Below are 19,517 nucleotides of genomic sequence, written 5' to 3'. Positions count from 1 at the left end.
GAAAGTTTACTCTTGGCGGTTCTTGAGAGTCGTGCAGACATCAAAAAAGCAGAAAGGCAATACATCGAACTAGCGCTGAAATAAGTGCCGGGAGGGGGGGAGGGGGGGGGGGGGGGGGGTAAGGAAGCGCTTGCAGTTTTAAAGTGCAGCTATTTTACATTCTGGCACTTGTGCCAAAATGGCGTGGTCCTCCACATTGGCCCATCAGCGGGTGTCAGCGCTCCATAAGTCTCGCGGCCTGTCCGCGCGGCGCATATGCAGTTGAACAAATGGAGGCAAACCGGTAAACTATGCCTTCCATTGCAAGGAGGCGCTGCAAATAGCGCCAACGTCGCGCAAGAGGTGCAGCGGGTTGCAAAGCAGCGCTTCGCATCAAAGTCGCGGCGGTGTCGGTCGTGGTGGCCGCACGCGCTCTGTAATTACGCCAGTGTGAACCGAGGGCCGCTCAACGTGAATCCCACTTCCTGCGCTTCGCGCGCTGAGTGGCTGAGGAGGACGCGACAGCTCCGCTGCCCAGGGCGCCGCCGGAAGAAGTACCGTTCCCTGGAAGCTACTGCCTTTTGTTTGCTTGCTTTCCCCCCGAACAGCTCTTTCCGCGCATCGTTAGGAGGAGTGCGCGGGTTTGCAAAACGCCGACTAGCGGCAGTTCCTTCTGGTCGGTTCGCGAGTCGCTGTGAGAGAAGAGAAAACGCAGATCCATCTTCGTTTGATCTGTACCGACAGCAGCGTCTTGTGTGGCCGACCGACCGATACACATGAGCAGCGGGGACGTGCGGCAAAGGCAGGTGCTGCAAAGAAGCGTATTGGGAGCACGACACGGCCGCCTTCCCCTCGGTCCGCGATTGGAAGAGGAGGACCGAATGAGGAGACGTCACTCCACGGCACATTAGTCTGGCGCTCCTTTGCGGGCGTCCGCGAGATGCCGACTGCGCAGAAGAGGTTAAAATAAAGGGAGAACGAAATGTGCCGTCGAAAAGAGTGAGCAGTAGAGGGGAAAAATGAAAAGAGAGTCTGTGGCCAACAGAAGCCGGACACTTTGTTCTTTTCCTTTTCTAACAGCTTTGAAATGCTTTGACATACGTGCCCTAACCAAAAATAAAAAGCAGCTTGCGGGAGGGGCAGAAATTGCGTAGTACAGCCTGCACACCCGTCACACTAAAGGTCAACCTGTGGCGCAAAATCCACTTGTGCACCATACTCGTTAAACCCCACACCCCTAATCCCCACGCTCGCACCCGTTGACTACTATTACACCCGGATACTCCTACACTTTCAACGCGCCGCACTCCCACATCCTTTTATGTGTCCATACATATATGTTATAGATGGATGGTGACCGTGCGTGACACATGCCTACCTTGCCCCCACGACACACCTCTGCCCTTTGCCACATGGTAAACGTTCGTTCACTCGTCGACCGTTCACGCCAGCTATCCATGCATGAAGTTCGTCTCACCACAAGGGTAAATGTCTGGGGGACTTCATCATTTCTTTGCTACAAAGTAATTTTTTGGGCCTAGCAAAGTTGGTCGGATGCTGTCAGAGTGCGCGCGCGAATTACCTGTTTGTGCCATTTTGTTTACAGCGCCTTTTGTCTGCAGGTGCGCTGGCTCTGGCTTTCCTGTACTACCCACACCAACTGGACGCGTTGCTTCGTATATCGTGCGTCGTGTCTTCCAACCTCACATCTGGCCCTGCAGTGACAGCCGCGCGTCGTGCAAGGTTTCTTCCTGTTCCCCACGAGCACTGTGACGGACCAGAAGCTTTTCGTTGTCCAGCTTCGTCTGTAAATGTGCACCATTACTGCATGCAGCGTGTTCTTGCCATGAACTGCATTTATCCATTGCCTCCGCTGCGGTGTTCGTCGAACAACGTGCTCCACCGTCTTCATCTACCATCACAATACCTGACTCTGAACACAAACAAAAAGAAATTCTGTGCCTTCCGCCGCGACCTCTTTCATAAGAAGTGCCAATAATTAAACACATCTCACCGTGCAGAAACAACAGCCTGTGCTGGACACTTTTGTTAGGTATAGCTATGGGCTTACTTTTACCACAGAAACCATTCAACATGGCAGGATTCAGTTTCTGTATCTAGAACTGAGGCTCGAACCGGGGCATGTTTGCTGGCTGTATTCGCCCGTTCCGTCAAGAGGCTACTAAGCTTCCAGTCGGGGCATTCCAAGCTGGTGAAAGATGGCATTGCCACTTCATGTATTCTCGCCGCTCTAAATAAGTCGTGCTTCCATTTGATTGAGGAAAGTGTGAAAAGCCATACTGCCAGGCTTAGGGAGGCAGGTTTCCCAGAAATCACGATTGGAAGGCTATGCGAAAGAATGGTGTCAAAAATGAAATCTACCCAGATGCGTGAAGCAACCAAGCGCAAGAAAGTCGCGGTTATTCCTTACATCCACTCGGTCTCTCACCGTCTGAAGAGAGTGGGCCGTAAATATGAGGTTGATGTTTTATTTTCGTCTCGAAGAAAATTGAGTAATATTTGCCCGGCTGTACAAAGAAGGCGTGAGTCCCTATTTGGTAGGAGGGCCGAAAGTGAATGTACCACTAACAATGCTGAAAGGAGGGTCGATTGCGTAAAAAGGGGTTGTATACAGAATCCCCCTGTCTTGCGGCGTGGGGTATGTGTACGACAGACAGGACGTTGCTTAAACGAGCGCCTGAGGGAACATTTTAATTCGTTGGACAAAGCAGGCGGATCAAATTTAGCTCTGCATAGCATACAACGTGAACACGCCTGCACCCCTTTACTTCAAGAGACGTCTGTAATTTTCAAAGTCAAAGATCAGACGGTAAGAGAATTAGTAGAGGCGTGTCACACTGACAAGGGGGGTTCCGTGTGCGTCGCAAAACCGTCGTTGTCATTGATTAACCGTGAATTTGCCTTTCTTGAGAAGTCGTTGCCGGAAGTTTAAGATAGGATAAGTAGGTTTTTTGTGTGTGTGTGTGTGTGTCTTTTGGCGGGATTAAATATAATGTCTTTTGTGATAATAAATTTTCAGTTGAAACTCAGCGCTCGTGTTGTTGTGTGTAAACGTCGTCGTCTTTTTCGCGCTGTTAAAAAATGCCTATCTCCCTCTGCTTTACGTAACCTCAATTAATTTATTGCGTTGTCCCTTTAACGATCTGTTTCCGGATAGCAGCTACGTTGTTTGCTTAGTTTGTGAAAAACTAAGCAAGCACCCAACCCGTAGCTTATTCTTCTCGCTAAAATTCGCATACGTGGAGTTTAAACTCCCGTGGGTTTGAAGTTAGCGCAAGCCGAATGGAGTCCGCTCAGCCGTCGTCACACGCGATCAGAGATATGGCGCGCGCACCCCGTTTCCACTGGAGAACACGGCTCGCCACAAGGAAAGCTTCGGCGTTTATGGAGCGGACTTCGGTACACCGCAAAATATCGAAAGTGCCTCATACGTATGAATGGAAGTAGCCAGGAGTAATTTTGCAGTTCGCACGCTGCAGCCAAAGATGTGTGCGTTTTCCGGCAGCTCGTCCGCTCATCGCGACTAAAACCACTGACATGCATGAAGAATCAGCAATAATGAATGCACACGAATATGTTATGACGTAGTAAACACTCTCAGCACTCTTCAAAATCGCGTATATCGGTGTTCACACCCAGCTGTGCGCGGCGCAGCAGCAACACCGGAAGCGTGTACGAACCACTTCCGGGCAAACACCAACGCTTTTGTGGGGAAGGCGGGAAAAGTCCCCGCACATAGAGTTTGAACGAAACCTGTGCACAGGGTTAGCTTGTACTAAGCTTGCAATTAATAAAAATTACTTGAAAATTAGCACCCGTGTTTCTACTTCCCCAGTACGTGCCTTCAAGCTTGGGGAACCAACTCGCCGGAACAGCCACCCGGATTGAGTTTAAACCCCCGTGGATTTGAACTTAGCGCATGCCGAAGGGCTAACTTCAACTTCGTGCGTTACCGGAGCTGCTGCGCAAGGCCTCCTCCGCTGCCGCTCCGTGAAAGGTCGAGGCTTCACACATACCTCGGGTTTTTCAGCTTGGCTAGCGAACTGGCGCTTTCGCGCTAAAAAGCCTCCTGCGGCCGCCCCGTGCGTAAAAGCGTTGCCTCCACTATAAGGTTGAGGCTTATAGGTTCATGCAAGCTCATGCAAGCTTCATGCAAGCTGCTACTAAGCGGAGATTTTTGATGTAGACATAGCTAGACCAGTTAGATTGGGAAAAAAGCAGAGAAAGGATAAAAATTGGTAAATTGGTTTTTGAGGAAAGGAAATGGCGCAGTATCTGTCTCACATATCCAGGTGGACACCTGAAGCGCGCCGTAAGGGAAGGGAGGATGGTCAGCAAGATAGTTCTGAGGACTGCGAATTTTTGCACACACTGATTACGCGTCAAGCAGCGAACAGCGTTCACGTCAAGCCTATTCTTCGCCGAATAAGTTGGGACGGAGTTCCGCTTACTATGTTGGTGTACACACGGAGTGACCAGTTAGTGTGATTCCGCGAGCAGTGTTCAAGAACACCGATATAAGTGGCCACGACAGCAGACAACAACAATGGAGCTATCATGTTTCAAGGGGGAGCCTGCGCTGCCCAGGTGGCACTGCCGTTATTCCACTATTCGACTAAAAACTGCTGTCGTCAGTCGCTTGGGCCGCTACAAACAGCGGGCACATTCTGAACGATTAGAAGCCCGCGTTTGGTTGATAGCACTATTTGCCTCGCTTCTGTAGACATAACCCAGATAACTGACACGCACCACGTGTGGCTTCGACAGAGCGCAGAAGCTCACGCCATAAGCTCAGGAAGGTGGCGTGGAAGAGCATTACGAGTGCACCAAAAACTGCTTGCGCCTCTCGCTATGCTGCGTGTTACGGCGCTGCAATCGGCACGGCAAACTTCAGCGCAGGTTCAGAGTCCACTTCCTATCGCTGGGAAGTTGCAACTCACTGCGAGCCTGGGTGCAACGACTCTACAGTCCAAGCAGGTTGTTGTTGATTGTCCAGGACCGACGCTTTGCGGCCGTGACACTATCTGCGAAGCTTCAATACGGCTTGCGTTCCAGTAATCACTGCCAACGCTGTGGCGTGCGTACAAGCGGGCCCCACAGACAGAAGGTTGGAAACCCTGCTTTCAAGGTACAACGACGTTTTCGCCTCGCGACTTGGATTGCTCAAAGGGCCACCGGTCCACCTGTCCGTCAGAGAAGGTGCCAGGCCTCGGTTTTGTAAAGCTCGGACGGTGCCGTACGCGCTCAAGCAAATGGTGTCAGAGGAGCTTGATAGGCTAGTCTATGAAGGGGCGTTATCTCCAGTGACGTCTTCGGAATAGGCAACGGCTTACGGCCTAAAAGCGATAACATAACAGCACTGCTCGACGCCCCATGAGCCACCTTGGTGAGTGAGCTGCAAGCTTTTTTGGGCCTTCTAAATTACTACGGCTAGTCCTTGCCACATGTGTCAACTCTACTGGCGCCCTTACACGCGCTGTTGGCGAAAGGCGTGGAGTGGTTCTGGGGCAAACAGCAGCAGATGGCTTTCGAAGCAGCTAAGAAGGCAATAAAGAATGCAAAACTTCTGGTGCATTTTGACCCAGACAAGCCCCTTCGTTTAGAGTGTGATGTGTGAGCAGTGGGTCTAGGAGCCGTATTGTCGCATCGAGTTGGCGGCGTGGATTAGCCCATAGGATGCGGATCACGAACGCTAATGAAAGCCGACAAGAACTATTCCCAGCTAGAAAAGGAGGCGCTGACTCTCGCGTTCGCCGTTTTCGAGACTATCTGTATGGAAACCACTTCGAGCTGGTAACAGACCACAAACCATTGACGGGACTGTTCAGCCCGGACAACGCGATTCTGCCGATGGCCGCTGGGCCATCGTTGGGCCCTGCTCTTGGGAGGATAGCGGTACAGCCTGTCATACCGTTAGGAGTCCGAAAATGTGAACGCTGATGCCTTCAGCCGTATCCCTCTTCCTATTCTGCGGGAACAGCCTAAAGAACAGGAAGACGCGCCCGAGTATGTGTTATATACTGAGGCTGTGAACGTGGCATCCATCAGTGCCAAGGAGTTGGCGGCCCTAACCAGCCGTGACCCTCTGTTACAGCAAGTGCGGAAATGGATCTTGCATGGCTAGCCGACCTATCTGGCAGAGACAGAGGGGCAGTTCCGGCCGTCTTTTTTTTTTTTTAAAGTGAGTTGACTGTTAGTCAAGACCTCATTTACTAGGGGCAGATAATAGTCGTGCCGTCAGCGTCCTCTACAGGTCTTCTGAGGCTCCTCCATGAAACGCACCCAGGAATGGCTGCGATGAAAAACCTGGCGCGAACCATTTTCTGGTACCAGGGCTGGATGCCGATGTCGAGAGGCTAGTAAGCGAATGTGATTCATGTGCTCAAGCCAGTGCGATGCCTCCGGCACAGGTACCGGCACCGTGGCCAGAAACCGGCCAGAAGTGCTCTCGAGTGCACACTGACTTCACAGGCCCCATCGAGGGACACATGTTCCTAGTGGTGGTGGATGCCGAGGCCAAGTGGCTAGAGGCCATACCGATGAGAAGCACGACGTCCGAGTACACCGCGGAAGCGTTAAAAGCCATGTTTGCTAGGTTCGGACTGCCCCATACACTGGTTTCAGGTAATGGGCCACAATTTGTCTCTGCAGTGTTCAAGAACTTCGTAAAAAGGAACGGGATCAACCATGTGACGACTGCGCCTTACCACCCGCAGTCGAATGGCCTGGCGGAACGCGAGGTGCGCACAATCAAGGAAGGCCTTCAAAAAGCTCAGGGGAACAGCCTCGTCCCCCGCCTGAGTAGCTTTTTATTCCGCTACTGACGGACGCCTACTAAGGGTGGAAAGTCTCCATCCGGGCTGCTGTTGGGGTACCCGCTCCAGATTGTTGCCATCCGAATGCAGCCGGTGAAGCGCAATTTGAAGCACGTGCGTCTACCACGCCGTTCTTTGCAGGACAGCCAGTGTGGCTCAGAAGTTTTCACCGCCGGCCCAGGTGGTTGCCTGGAGTGGTCGTGAGCACACAAGCGACTCGGATGGCGACTGTGTCTTCACCGAACGGCGGGCAACGTCGTCATGCGGATCAACTGCGACCGCACAAACCCAAGGGCTCCAACACAAAGCCGCTAGCTTGCGCCACAGGACCCGACACCTTAACCAAACCTCGCCCGAGCCAGACAACATTGCGAACCCCGCTCCGGGGGAGTCGCCTCCCAATGAGCACCCGCCGTTTCGTCGGTCTACCAGGCAACGAAGTCCACGTGAAAGACTCAGTTCGTAAAAGGGGGAGATGTGCTGTGTCATGCAGGCGTGCAGGCAACCACCCTCAGGCAGCAAGTCCGTGACGTCATCTCAAGCGATGCTGCCTATCGGCCGCGGCGTCACCACGAGAGCACATATAAACGGCGCTCGTGAACTAAAACCCGATCATTTTGCCTGTGTTACCGAGCGGTTCAATCGACACAACAGCAATAGTAACCTACTTCTGAGGTTTCCGTTAGTAGCCAATGCTTTCTCGGTTCTATTTTCATTGTGGCACTACTACTAGTCGCCAATTTCAATTTTGCAAGGAACGTGGGGTTTGTTACGTAATATTTTTGTGCTGCAATTATGCGTAATATCAATTAGCACGCGGATAACTGTGATTAAACTGTTCGCACCATTTGCGTGCAAGAGTGCAAGCCCTTGCTTTCACGCATGTGGTCCGGAAAGTGGGAGTTTGAGTCAGTTGCACGCACTACATATCGCGCTTAGACCCGCAGACGTTCGTAACAGCGCCCTTCTCAGAGCTCAGAGTTTTCATTTGAAGCAAACACTGCATTTTCTCGTTTCTTGTATACCATAGCGTTCGTACAGAGATATGTGAATCACATCACAGTGAGTGGCTGGCGTTGAGCTGCTGAGTTCGGGGTGCCAGCGGACGGCAGGCGAGCTTTTGGGCTGTATTGTCATTTCGGCCTCTTCTGCAGGGCTTCATGCAGGTGGTTGGATACACTATATATATAGGTACGGCGCCTGATTTCAGCAGCCGTCTTTTGCAGCCCTCTCTGAAATCTGAGGGTCGAAAATGCAAGCTACCGACGGTGTCGTCATTGCCAATCGCGATAGTGTCACAGTCGTCATTTGAAACTGCCTTCAGCCATCGTTCACGTAAATTGCTGTCAGATGGTTTTTCATAAAAAGATAAACCGGGTTCTTTTCTTTTAGTGAGTTGACTTACATTGCGGCACGAAGCAGTAGTGCATGATGAGGCGTGGCCAAAGCAGGAGCATGGGCCAAGTGTAAGGCAGGAGCTGAAGGAACAACTATTAAGAAACAAGCGCTGGCACTCAACAGATGGAACAGCAGCAGTACGTTCGTCTGCTGTTATGAACCCGCATCACTCTTCGAGTTGAATAAAGAAAACTAAAAAATAAAAAATAAAATTGTGCTGTTCGGTGTTTCATTTACATTACAATGTTCTTGTTTTTTTCAATGAACATAAAAGCGCAATTGTTTTCGTCTGCTAGCTTTAACTGAGAGCAATGCACTCTCCGTGGCCTGCTACCAACCGCAGCTAGCAGACGACACTCGTATGCTCGTTTCCTCCGAGATAGTGTATGAAATGTAGTCTCGGAGGCCAGGCAATGTTGGTTTGTGGTTGCGGGTTCCGTCAAGAAATAGCAATAACTGCCGCTCACTTTTAAATTCGCTTATTGCTCTTAAAAAAGCACAGAAAAGGGCTTATCACTTGGTTAGAGAGGTTTTTTTGTTTTTGGGTCACTGGGTGCTCATAGAGTTCCTGTATACACCATTTTACGAGGAGCGGGCAGGAGAGGGAGAAATACTCTCAAACACGTGCGCTGCGCGACACCCCACTGTTGCCTTCCTCCCCTGGGCTGATAAACGGGCGCGCGGAGCAACGTCCGCGGCTGCTTAGCTACCTGTCAAGCGCGTGTTTGCGTCTGTACAACAAAAGCAGCAATGTTGTATGGAGCACCAACGTCTTCTAGACATCTTTGTTTTATTTTCGCGATTGCGGAAACAGTCGACGAAAGTAGAAAAGAACGAACGCCGCCAGTATGTACGCGCACCATGTTATGTGAAGGTCTCAGCACGTCTGCGGTGCCCATTTCTTCACCGCTTTTCCGCCGGTCCCGAGTTGCATTGGCAGTGGGCGTAGTTGTGGAACAAAAAATACTTGCGCCAACAAAAAGCTTAAAAGTTAGCGCACTTTGTGAACGAAAAGCAGACAGAAACAAACCCACTGCCTGCGCCTAATATCGGGCGCGGAACGAAGCGCAGCGCCTGGGTTACCAAACTATAATCTGTGCATAATCTTAAGAGATCAAGTATTTGGACGGCCTTGGCAGAGCTCTTTTAATTCAGCAGTACACTATGTGAGGACTTCACAAATTTGGCCACAACTTCGTTTCGCCGCCCCACATGATCGTCAATATCGGGAGGGTGTGGGGATCGCCACCTGAAAAAAATAAACATGTCGTTAGTGCAAAAAATACTAATTTAATTTGCACAGCATGGCATGAATAGAAGCGGCGATATGAACTTTTACCCAACTGCAAAGTGAGGAAAAATGCAGCCATGGCAACGTAAGATGAAAAAATACACGGCATGCACAGGACGGTAAACTCTGCCACGCATTGTAATAAATTATTCGACTGAAATCGCATCGAATGCACTGTAAAAAAAAATCCACACTATGCATAACCGTGCCAGAGATACAACAAACGCAGCAACTTGAGCAGTGCCCCGACCCGATTGAGGCTGGAATTCTCAACACAGGTGCGGCGATTCTGCCTATCAGTAAGTGGTGTTCCATTAGCGTACCAACCTATTAGATCGTGTAATTGCACATTTTCTGGTATTTGTGCACTAGTGAGTACTGGCGGGAGCGGAGAAAGCGAGAATGCGAATTGCTTTCAGTCAACTGGCTTGTATCACTCGTAGCACGAACAGCGCTACGCAAGCGGCAGGAGGGGCCGAATTTCAATTTCATCGCGCGTATCTCCGCAAACAAACATTCTAATCATCAGAAGCGGATTCGTTTCGGTCATGTACTCGCTGTTTCCAAAATGTTCAGTTTGTAAACGGGGTACTCTGTCGCAAGCTCAGCATCTAAACTATCACACTCGCCGTGTCCAAGCAGGCAGCGAAAGCGTTCATGAAAAACTGCGCTCCACGAAAAACTAGATATTCATTGCTCTCCGCGATCTTGTGTTTCAACACATTTTGCTTTCGTTTTTCTAACATGCAACACCGTGCCGCATTCGCCCTACAGGCAACCGGCGACAAAAAAGCACGCGTGAACTGCGAGCATGGCACTCACCGATGCTGATCGTTCGCTGCGTCGAGGAATGGTCGCTTGCTCCCAGTTGGTTATCGCAGGAACATAGCACACACGAGGATGGACACGAGGCGAACGCCCACCCAAAATTTCTAGGCTTGGCAGGAATAAAACGGGCGAATGACACTTTCAGAGATCGCACGCTGCTTCGTCTGCAGCCCACCGGCTGCAAATTATCAGCCCAAGATGGCGTCGGCGGTAGGCGGCGCTCGAGTAAAACAAACATGGCGGCGCCCAGGTATCGAAACTAAAATGCATATACACCATTTTACGAGGAGCGGGCAGGAGAGGGAAAAATACTCTCAAACACGTGCGCTGCGCGACACCCCACTGTTGCCGTCCTCCCCTGGGCTGATAATCCGGCGCGCGGAGCAACGTCCGCGGCTGCTTAGCTACCGGTCAAGCGCGTGTTTGCGTCTGTACAACAAAAGCAGCAATGTTGTACGGAACACGAACGCCTTCTAGACATCACTGTTTTATTGTAGGTTGCGGAAAAAATAGACGAAAGTAGAAAAAAACAAACGCCGCCAGTATGCACGCGCACCATGTTAAGCGAAGGTCTCATCACGTCTGCGGTGTCCATTTCTTCACCGCTTTTCCGCCGGTCCCGAGTTGCATTGGCAATGGACGTAGTTGAACACAAAATACTTGCGCAAACAAAAAGCTAAACGTTAGCGCAGTTTGTGAACGAAATGCAGACAGAAACAAACCCACTGCCTGTGAGCTAATATCGGGCGCGGAACGAAGCGCAGCGCCTGGGTTACCAAACTATAATCTGTGCATAATTTTAAGAGATCAAGTATTTGGACGGCCTTGGCAGAGCTCTTTTTTAATTCAGCAATACACTATGTGAGGACTTCACAAATTTGGCCACAACTTCTTTTCGCCGCCCCACATGATCGTCAATATCGGGAGGGTGTGGGGATCGCCACCTGAAAAAAATAAACATGTCGTTAGTGCAAAAATACTAATTTAATTTGCACAGCATGGCATGAATAGAAGCGGCGACATGAACTTTTACCCAACTGCAAAGTGGGAAAAAATGCAGCCATGGCAACGTAAGATGAATAAATACACGGCATGCACAGGACGGTAAACTCTGCCATGCATTGTAATAAATTATTCGCCTGAAATCGCATCGGACGCATTTAAAAAAAAATCCACACTACGCATAACCGTGCCAGAGATACAACAAACGCAGCGACTTGAGCAGTGCCTCGACCCGATTGAGATTGGAATTCTCAACACAGGTCGGCGATTCTGCCTGTCAGTAAGTGGTAATAGCGTTCCATTAGCGTACCAACCTATTAGATCGTGTAACTGCACATTTTCTGGTATTTGTGCACCAGTAAGTGCTGGCGGGAGCGGAGAAGGCGAGAATGCGAATTGCTTTCAGTCAACTGGCTTGTATCGCTCGTAGTACCAACAGCCCTACGCAAGCGGCAGGAGGGGCCGAATTTCAATTTCATAGCGCGTATCTCCGCAAAACAAACATTCTAATTATCAGTGGATTCGTTTCGGTCATGTACTCGCTGTTTCCAAAATGTTCAGTTTGTAAACGGGGTACTCTGTCGCAAGCCTAGCATCTAAACTGTCACAACACTCGCCATGTCCAAGCAGGCAGCGAAAGCGTTCATGAAAAACTGCGCTCCGCGAAAAACTAGATAATCATTGCCCTCCGCGACCTTGTGTTTCAACACATTTTGTTTTCGTTTTTCTAGCATGCAACACCGTGCCACGTTTGCCCTACAGGCAACCGGCGACAAAAAAGCACGCGTGAACTGCGAGCATGGCACTCACCGATGCTGATCGTTCGCTGCGTCGAGGAATGGTCGCTTGCTCCCAGTTGGTTATTGCAGGAGCTAATGGCATAGCACACACGAGGATTGACACGAGGCGAACTCCCACCCAAAATTTCTAGGCTTGGCAGGAATAAAACGGGTGAATGACACTTTCAGAGATCGCACGCTGCTTCGGCTGCAGCCCACCGGCTGCAAATTATCAGCCCAAGATGGCGTCGGCGGTAGGCGGCGCTCGAGTAAAACAAACATGGCGGCGCCCAGGTATCGAAACTAATGGTGTCCGGCTGACGGCACTCGTGGAGTTTTCTACGCACTCGTGCGGTGCCCCACGTTCGGCTGGATGCCACTCGTGCAGTGCCGTACATTCGGGTGGGACGAGCACGACACGCGTGCGCGCCACCGCGCCACCGCGGAGACCGACGGTGGAGCGCGGTGCAATCCCGTCGTGCAGCGCGCGCTAGCAGACGACGCTGTTCGCGCTCGTTGGTTGACGCAGCATCGACGAAGAGCAAAAACGGACAAAGCATTACAAGTGGGCACATTTTATAGAAATGTTGAATATTATAGCGGCCACAATGCATTTATTCGCGCTGCAATCACGCAGCCACCGGCCGGCGAGCCATGTGCCTTCCGTTGTGAGGAAATTAAAGGTTTGTCAATATTTTTTGTCTTGCAAGTTCTGCCTTAGCTCTTGCAGCGAACGGCATATGCTGTTCATCCGGCATGCCCGCACTTTATAACATCGTACTTTTTGCCAACGTATGCACAGTTTAAAGGATATCAATAAAGCGACAATGTGGGGCGCTTCGTGGATTGAGAACCACCTGCTGATATTTTCGGAAGTTTGCATCGCGTATGCATCGAAACTGGCAAGCATAACGCCTTGGTGTGGTGTCTTACAAACCTGCGCCCCCATAATTAATCGCAGTATCTCTCGAGCAGGCTCGTGGGTCCCGCGTTTTCCGCCGATTCTATCAACGCCTGTTACGCGCGCGCGCTACTGCACTGTTCTGAAGAGGCTGTTGCTAATTATACAAACTGTTGACTGCGCTCGTTGGCGTCGGCCGCTCGTACGAATAGCCTCTGAGATCATCGAGGGTCTCGGAGGCCTCAGTTAACAGACGGCAGAAAGAGCAACGGCACTCTGCGAGTGTTTCGCACGTTCAGCTGATGTGCAAGGAGATGTGCCACTCGTGTAGTTTTTGACGTCACTTCCTGCGCACCGGCACGAAGGCAGTGCGCGTCAGCCGAAGACACCATAAAATCATGCATATACAGGAACTCTAGGTGCTCAGTTCGTGTGCTGCCATCTGTCGACCGTAGCGCCACTATACTGAAGTAACCATCGGAGGCAATCATATTGTATTTAAAGCAAAATCTACTCATTATGCTGATGATATAGTTAGAAATTATTGGATTCAGTTATCACTGTCATGAGCTTTTTTGATGTGCGCCTTTGTACAAGACGATGAGTAGGAGAGACATCGCAAGCCGAAGCCCGAAGCAAGTAGCCAGCGTGCAGCCAATACGAAGAGCTGAAGCCGAAATTCGTATTGTTTCCGCGTTTTAGTCTCGTAGTTTCGATATTTGAAGAACGTTGGCGTTCGTTACCTATCTCGGGAAGTTCGCAAATAGAGCGCTCTTTATCGCCGAAATTCTGAGTTGGAAGTGCCCGATATTACACTTCGGTTGGTCAGTGTGTTTCCTTGCGTGGCCGTACGAGTGAAGGTGCTTCTTGGCGCATTTTCACCGCCGGCTTCTGTCGTGGGCATCATGTCCGAATGAGACAACAGCATGTTCCCGAGAGCACGTGTGCTGTCTGGCACCGAAGACGTGTCAGAAGATGTAAGTCTAACTGGCATATTCCTAAGCTATCCACTTCTTCGCTCGGTCGTCTGAGTGCGTGGCATTGATTTCTGAGTTGTGTTTAACTGCCCGTGTGGAGTGCCGCCATGCGCGATGTCGCGGCTTGCGCCGGTGTTCATGTGTTCCATGTAAGCATAACAGTTAACGCACGAGTTCATGGCTTGAACTCTGATACAGGCTGTTTTTCATTATACTGCTTACTGCCTGCAACCATTATCCTTGGCCCCTAAAAGTGCTAGACTGACTTGGTATTACTCATGTCTTCCGCCTTTGCTATATTTGTCACGGCGTGGGCTTAAAATACTTTTTTTTTTTTTTCAAACACATGCGTTTCTAAACTGCCACTGAATTGATCTTTGCGTATTGCTTTGTTTCTTTCGTGACATAATACGCGGACAAATAGTCGGCGAGGCATATTTGAACTAAGTAGAAAATAAGAGCGTTGAGGGGCGTTGACATTATATTGCTTTCGTTATCTTAAGCAACTGCACTCCGTAAATGGAAAAAAAAAAAAAAGGATAGCAGCCATTCAGTAGTCTTAAACAGGGCTGTTGGGATTGGTAGAAAAATGCGGCGGGGTTTAAAAATAGTCTAATAAGGCTGCGCTCCGAACCGGGGTAGGCTCTCATGAATGTCCAACGTTCAAAACATTGATACGTATTGTATCCACAATACGAGCTCGTGGGCATATTTTTGTTCATTACTGCCGCACGGCGACCTGCTAACGGCCGTTTTTAATGGTGGCCTTATGAGGCCACACTAGGTTTCAAAGCGTGTGGCATGGGCAAGTGTAATGGTATTTTAGTGAAAGTGCTCGTTGGCTTAACCGTTACAGGCTTTCAGTTTACTGATCTCTAATAAGATAGCTTTTATCCACAATAAAAAAATTTTTCAAGTCATGTACAGCCTTTGTTAAAAATATAGATCCAAAGCGGTTTGCTTCTGGTCTGTGCTGTGTGGATCATTATGCATCATCAGTGTTTTAGTTCTCCTCGCCCCTACAATAGTTGGGGCTTTCATGGAGGCTACATTAGCCCTGCTGTATGGCTCAGAAGCAAATCCCTTGGTCTCTTCTGTCAAAGGCTCTATGTCTGCTGATCTAAAGAGAACGAGTGCCCATGCCAGTTGACATTTGTAAGACGTAAACAGAAATTTTTCTTCAGGTATTGTCGTGAGCTTTATGTACGCGAATGCGGAAGCACATGGCAGATAGTCTCAAACTGTACTGTACTGTAGCCATGTTTCTCTACGTGGTGGAAAGTTTTCTATTGCCTTGTCTGCTTCTGGCAGTGGGGGATCACACCTCCTTTCTACTTGGTTTCTGAAAGCATCCTCTGTGTATCGCCACAAGCAGGGGCCACAGACTACCTGCCACGGGCTTGTGTATTCCCCTTCATAAAGCTGTCGGCAGTACATAAACCTTTCAAGGGTCGCGGACCGTGTACTTCTTAACTACCTTTTACTATTGGTGGGGCCGTGGGAAGCTCATTTTCCACCAGTGAAGCTCAATGCTATTTCCTCCAGTTTTTGAGCAACATTTTAACCCATGGCAGAAAAGTTGTCATTGGTAAATGCTTCATTTTGTATTGGGGTAGGCATTTCTCACTGATTTTTTTTTTCTAGTGCTTCATCAGACTACTGAGTGCAGCAAAGATTTGGGATGGTTATTGTTTGTGTATTGTTTAAAATGTTTGTTCCTGCATTTGGCCCACCCTCTGGACAATAGGGCCCGTGGGTAAAACCACAGTGCATTTTTACCGCACGGTGCAGATTTTAGGGCTGCTTGACGGTGGAATTAATCACCAGCCTGTCAACGCAACGGTTTGGTCCAAGACCCTTTTCCCAAGCAATTCACCCCAGAAAGGCCAAGTACTAGGCCAGGGGAAATCTTGTACCAATTAGAAACCGGTGGGTACCCGGTGGCACTGGGGATCGAACCCAGCACCTCCCGAATGCGAGGTGGGTGCTACATGCAGTAACACGTTGGCTTCTACTGCAAAAGGCGGATCTAAGGTTGCTTGGCGGCGGAACGAATCACTGGCCCGTCAATGCAACAGTTTGGTCCAAGATCTTTTTCTCAAGCAATTCACCCCAGAAAAGCCGAGCACCAGGCCGAGGGAAATCTTGTACCCATTAGAAAACCGGTAGGTACCTGGCGGCACTGGGGATCGAACCCAGCACGTCCCAAATGCGAGGTGGATGCTGTGCCCTAAGGCTGCTTTTAGAGGGTTATTCGAATAATTTCTAAATTGAATAGCCCGGTTGTAGTCCTTCATTTGCATTGCAAAGGTTGTCTGTAAAAGAGTCATTGCTACAGAGCATGATTCTTGATACACCAAACATGAGCAGAAGATGAGCAAAATATAACTGTACACAAATGTTTTTCCCCACATTTGTGTTTTCTTTCTAGGGTAAAGGGGTCAAGTCAGTTGGAAAATGTGCTATGTGTAGGCCTGGCTGCAATTTAAAAGTCTGGATAGAGCCCCAGCCTAGTTAGCCATCTCCATGATATGATCTTGTCAAGAATGGGGTGCTTGAGAGGAGCATGCTCAAAAGAATTTCGGACTGTCACTTAGGAAAGCAGGTCCTTTGTCAAAAATGTTGAGACTAGGTATAAGTAGAATATGAGTTGAAAACACGTGGAAAATCAGAATCTTGGTGCCTACTGTGTAGAGATATGAATGGCTTCAGGCCACTCACAGGGGAAATTGACAAGAGCAGCAAGGTGCCAGAGCCCCAGTGGTCCTGAAAAATTTACATGAAGATGTGACCAGAGCCTCTCACGGAATCCATTATATGCTGATGGCCTAATGGTTTGAGCATCTGCCTGGTATGCCTCGAACCCTGACCGAGGTGCAGGGTTCCATTCCCACGGCTGATGAGGGGCACCCACTGGTTTTTACCCCTGGCCTTTTATTAAAATTCTGCCAGATGAAACACCTGGAAAATATGTCTTCGACCTTATGCAGGCCAAACACAGCCAAGGCACTCTTCGGCGAAAGCTGCCCTTGCTGCATTCAAGTCAAATGTTCATCTTTGAATAGGGCGTTGTTAGTGCTGCTAGAGCTAGTCTCCGATACACCTGACATGCATGGCAGTGCTGATTGACTGCTATCTGTCGTCATCTGTAATTGCCACCGGGGTGCCTTCTAACTGTCGACGTCATTTTTGTTTATCAGAAAGCTTCATAACTGCTGGATGAGTCAGTTGCTAAAGACTTGCTGTATTTACTCTCATATTGGTGGATGTGCCATATAGACCTTCCCATTGGGCCAGGAGGATGTTATACCCGTGCCACACGCGCACAAGAAATGGCAGTAAATGCTTAAGGCCTTAAGTTTGTTAATGCCATTATTTTCGGAGTTGGTGCTACACGTCCACATTTAATGCCATTATTGAAAGTGACGGTGACGATAACGCTTGCAAGGTAGTCAAAAGTTTAAACTGAATATAAACATTCCTAATGAGCACAATATATCGGGAATCATGTTCAAATGTAATGTAAAAACGATTTTCCAGAAAATATGGCTGTTCCTGCTTTACAAGTCGAAAAAGTAGCCATAAACTCGCATGTCAACATACAAGTCGAGAGTACCAGTCAATAAGGCTGGTTAAAAATGGCGCTCTTCGCATCGAAAATGCGGTATAGATGCCTCATCTGGCTGAAAGTTAACAATTAACCATTTCCTACTGGTTAGGAAGTCGTTACTGACAAAGCTGCATGCTTTTCTGCGTGTAGAATGGGAACGAGCGTACACATTGCACGGGCAAATGAGTTGTGGCGAACTCAGTAGGTCGCGAATGGCAGTAAGTCTAATGCCATTAAATTCATGCGTGTGGCACCGCACGAATGCCATTAAAAGTTAAGGCAGTAAGCACTTAATGGCATTAAATCTGTCCGTGTGGCACGGGTATTAAGGCGCCCCGTTGCAAACTGGTTTTTCTGCCGCTACCACCGTGCTAGAGCAAGGTGCATAAAACAGCCCAGCGAGCAATGTGGTGACGCCCAGGGAGCCCTCAATGGAAGGGTTTATAGGTCGACTTCCTAACTTCAGGCACTAGAAAAAAAAGTTGGATTGTCTTATTAGTCTATGAATGGATGCTTGGAGCTGTAAACCTTTCAGATATGCATTATGTTCTACTATTGAGGAAAATCTGAAAACTTGTGTGTGCACATTAGAGCCCCCTATTTAAGGAAAACAGTGTGAATGGTTCAAAACCTTTACGAATTGGTGCATGCCACGCACTTCCACCCGCATGGAATTGCAGTCTTATTCTTATATTAGACACATTATATGCACAATTTTTTTTAATCGTTCGAAGCTGTTTCTGCAATGAAAACCTAACTTAATAAATTGTTCCATTGCATTGGAGAAGAAAGAAGTCACAGCAGCAAACAGCACTTCTTAGGTGCACCAAAAAACTTGAAGACGTGCATCTTTATTTCTTGTTTTGGAAAAGCGGTTAATTTTTCAGGACATAAATAGTCCGGCGATTCTGTCGGGCAAGAGTTTGAAATGTATATCACTAATTTCTCGAGAACTCCGCTAGTGCGAAAAAAAATGTCGTGCACAATTTTTGATGCCATGCCACTAAGGGTTAATAAGGTGATCGGCAGACAGGTGCTCCCACTGCTTTTCCGAGTGTCAGACGCACTTTTCGATGACATCAAAATCGTGTGCTGTTGCTTTGTTTTCTTTATGCCTTTGAGAATGAGCTGAAGGCTTGCATAAATGCTGCCTAAAATGATCCGCTGTGATTGGAGCGCATGATTTGCTGTGAGGCTGAGCAACTGACAGAAGTTTCGTTTTACGATGCTTCCGTTTAAGTGTGCAGTCAACAAGGTAGTCTTGGTGCAGGAAGGCACCGTTCTTATCTTCATATCGGCCTTATCTAGGAACCTCTTGTGTGGCTCGCTTGAGAAAGAAGGGACACAGGAAACCATTGTGCAAACCGTTGGCAACAACTTCCGTAGTTTTGTGAAGGCTCTAAGGCGTAAAAAATGCAAGACTCTCCACAGTAGCATCTTTGGTATTGTTCTTCATTATATTGCCAATATAATGAACACTCGCTTATTACGAACGAGTGCAGTACTGTGCATTAGGGCAATGGCAATTCATCTTGGGTACAACCAACATTTATGGCTGTGCCACTCTGTTACAGTGAACTAAGAGGGTCTGTTAACTTGCTACCAAAGTTGACAAACTTGTGCCTATAATCGAAGAGCACCTCTCAGCCCCTACGACACCACCCTGGAAAATACATGTTGACCCAAAAAAGCAATAAAGTGGCATCATTGAGACTGTAAGTCATTGCTGGCTGAGCACGAGCCGATGGCCTAAAAGGTCGATCATTGCCTGCTTGGGCTTGAGACAGGAGAAGCGTCGGAGGCAAAGCTGTAGTGCATAGTCAGGGATGAACTAACTGCAATTTGAGAAGTTAGAATGCCTTGTTGGCACGCAAGTCACCTGGTATGCATCTCCAGCCCCAGTCGGCTCTGCCTTT

General features: G+C 49.0%; 1 protein-coding gene across 4 annotated transcripts in view; it reads left to right on the top strand.

Annotated features, from left to right (window-relative positions):
• Positions 1-13,659: 13,659 nt before the first annotated feature.
• The window catches only part of LOC149340091 (uncharacterized), a 46,047-nt gene continuing 40,189 nt past the window's right edge, over positions 13,660-19,517 (top strand). For all 4 annotated transcript variants that reach the window (XM_089548831.1, XM_089548830.1, XM_089548832.1 and 1 more), the window contains exon 1: positions 13,660-13,991. In XM_089548831.1, coding sequence (XP_089404957.1) covers positions 13,941-13,991 — 51 coding nt within the window. In that variant the 5' untranslated portion in view covers positions 13,660-13,940. The remainder of the gene's footprint in view (positions 13,992-19,517) is intronic.

The sequence above is a fragment of the Amblyomma mixtum genome, chromosome 6 (assembly GCF_055824585.1).
Source record: "Amblyomma mixtum isolate Tamu chromosome 6, ASM5582458v1, whole genome shotgun sequence".
Lineage (NCBI taxonomy): Eukaryota > Metazoa > Arthropoda > Arachnida > Ixodida > Ixodidae > Amblyomma > Amblyomma mixtum.
The sequence above is the reverse complement of the archived record's forward strand: the minus strand, read 5'-3'. Positions and strand labels throughout refer to the sequence as shown.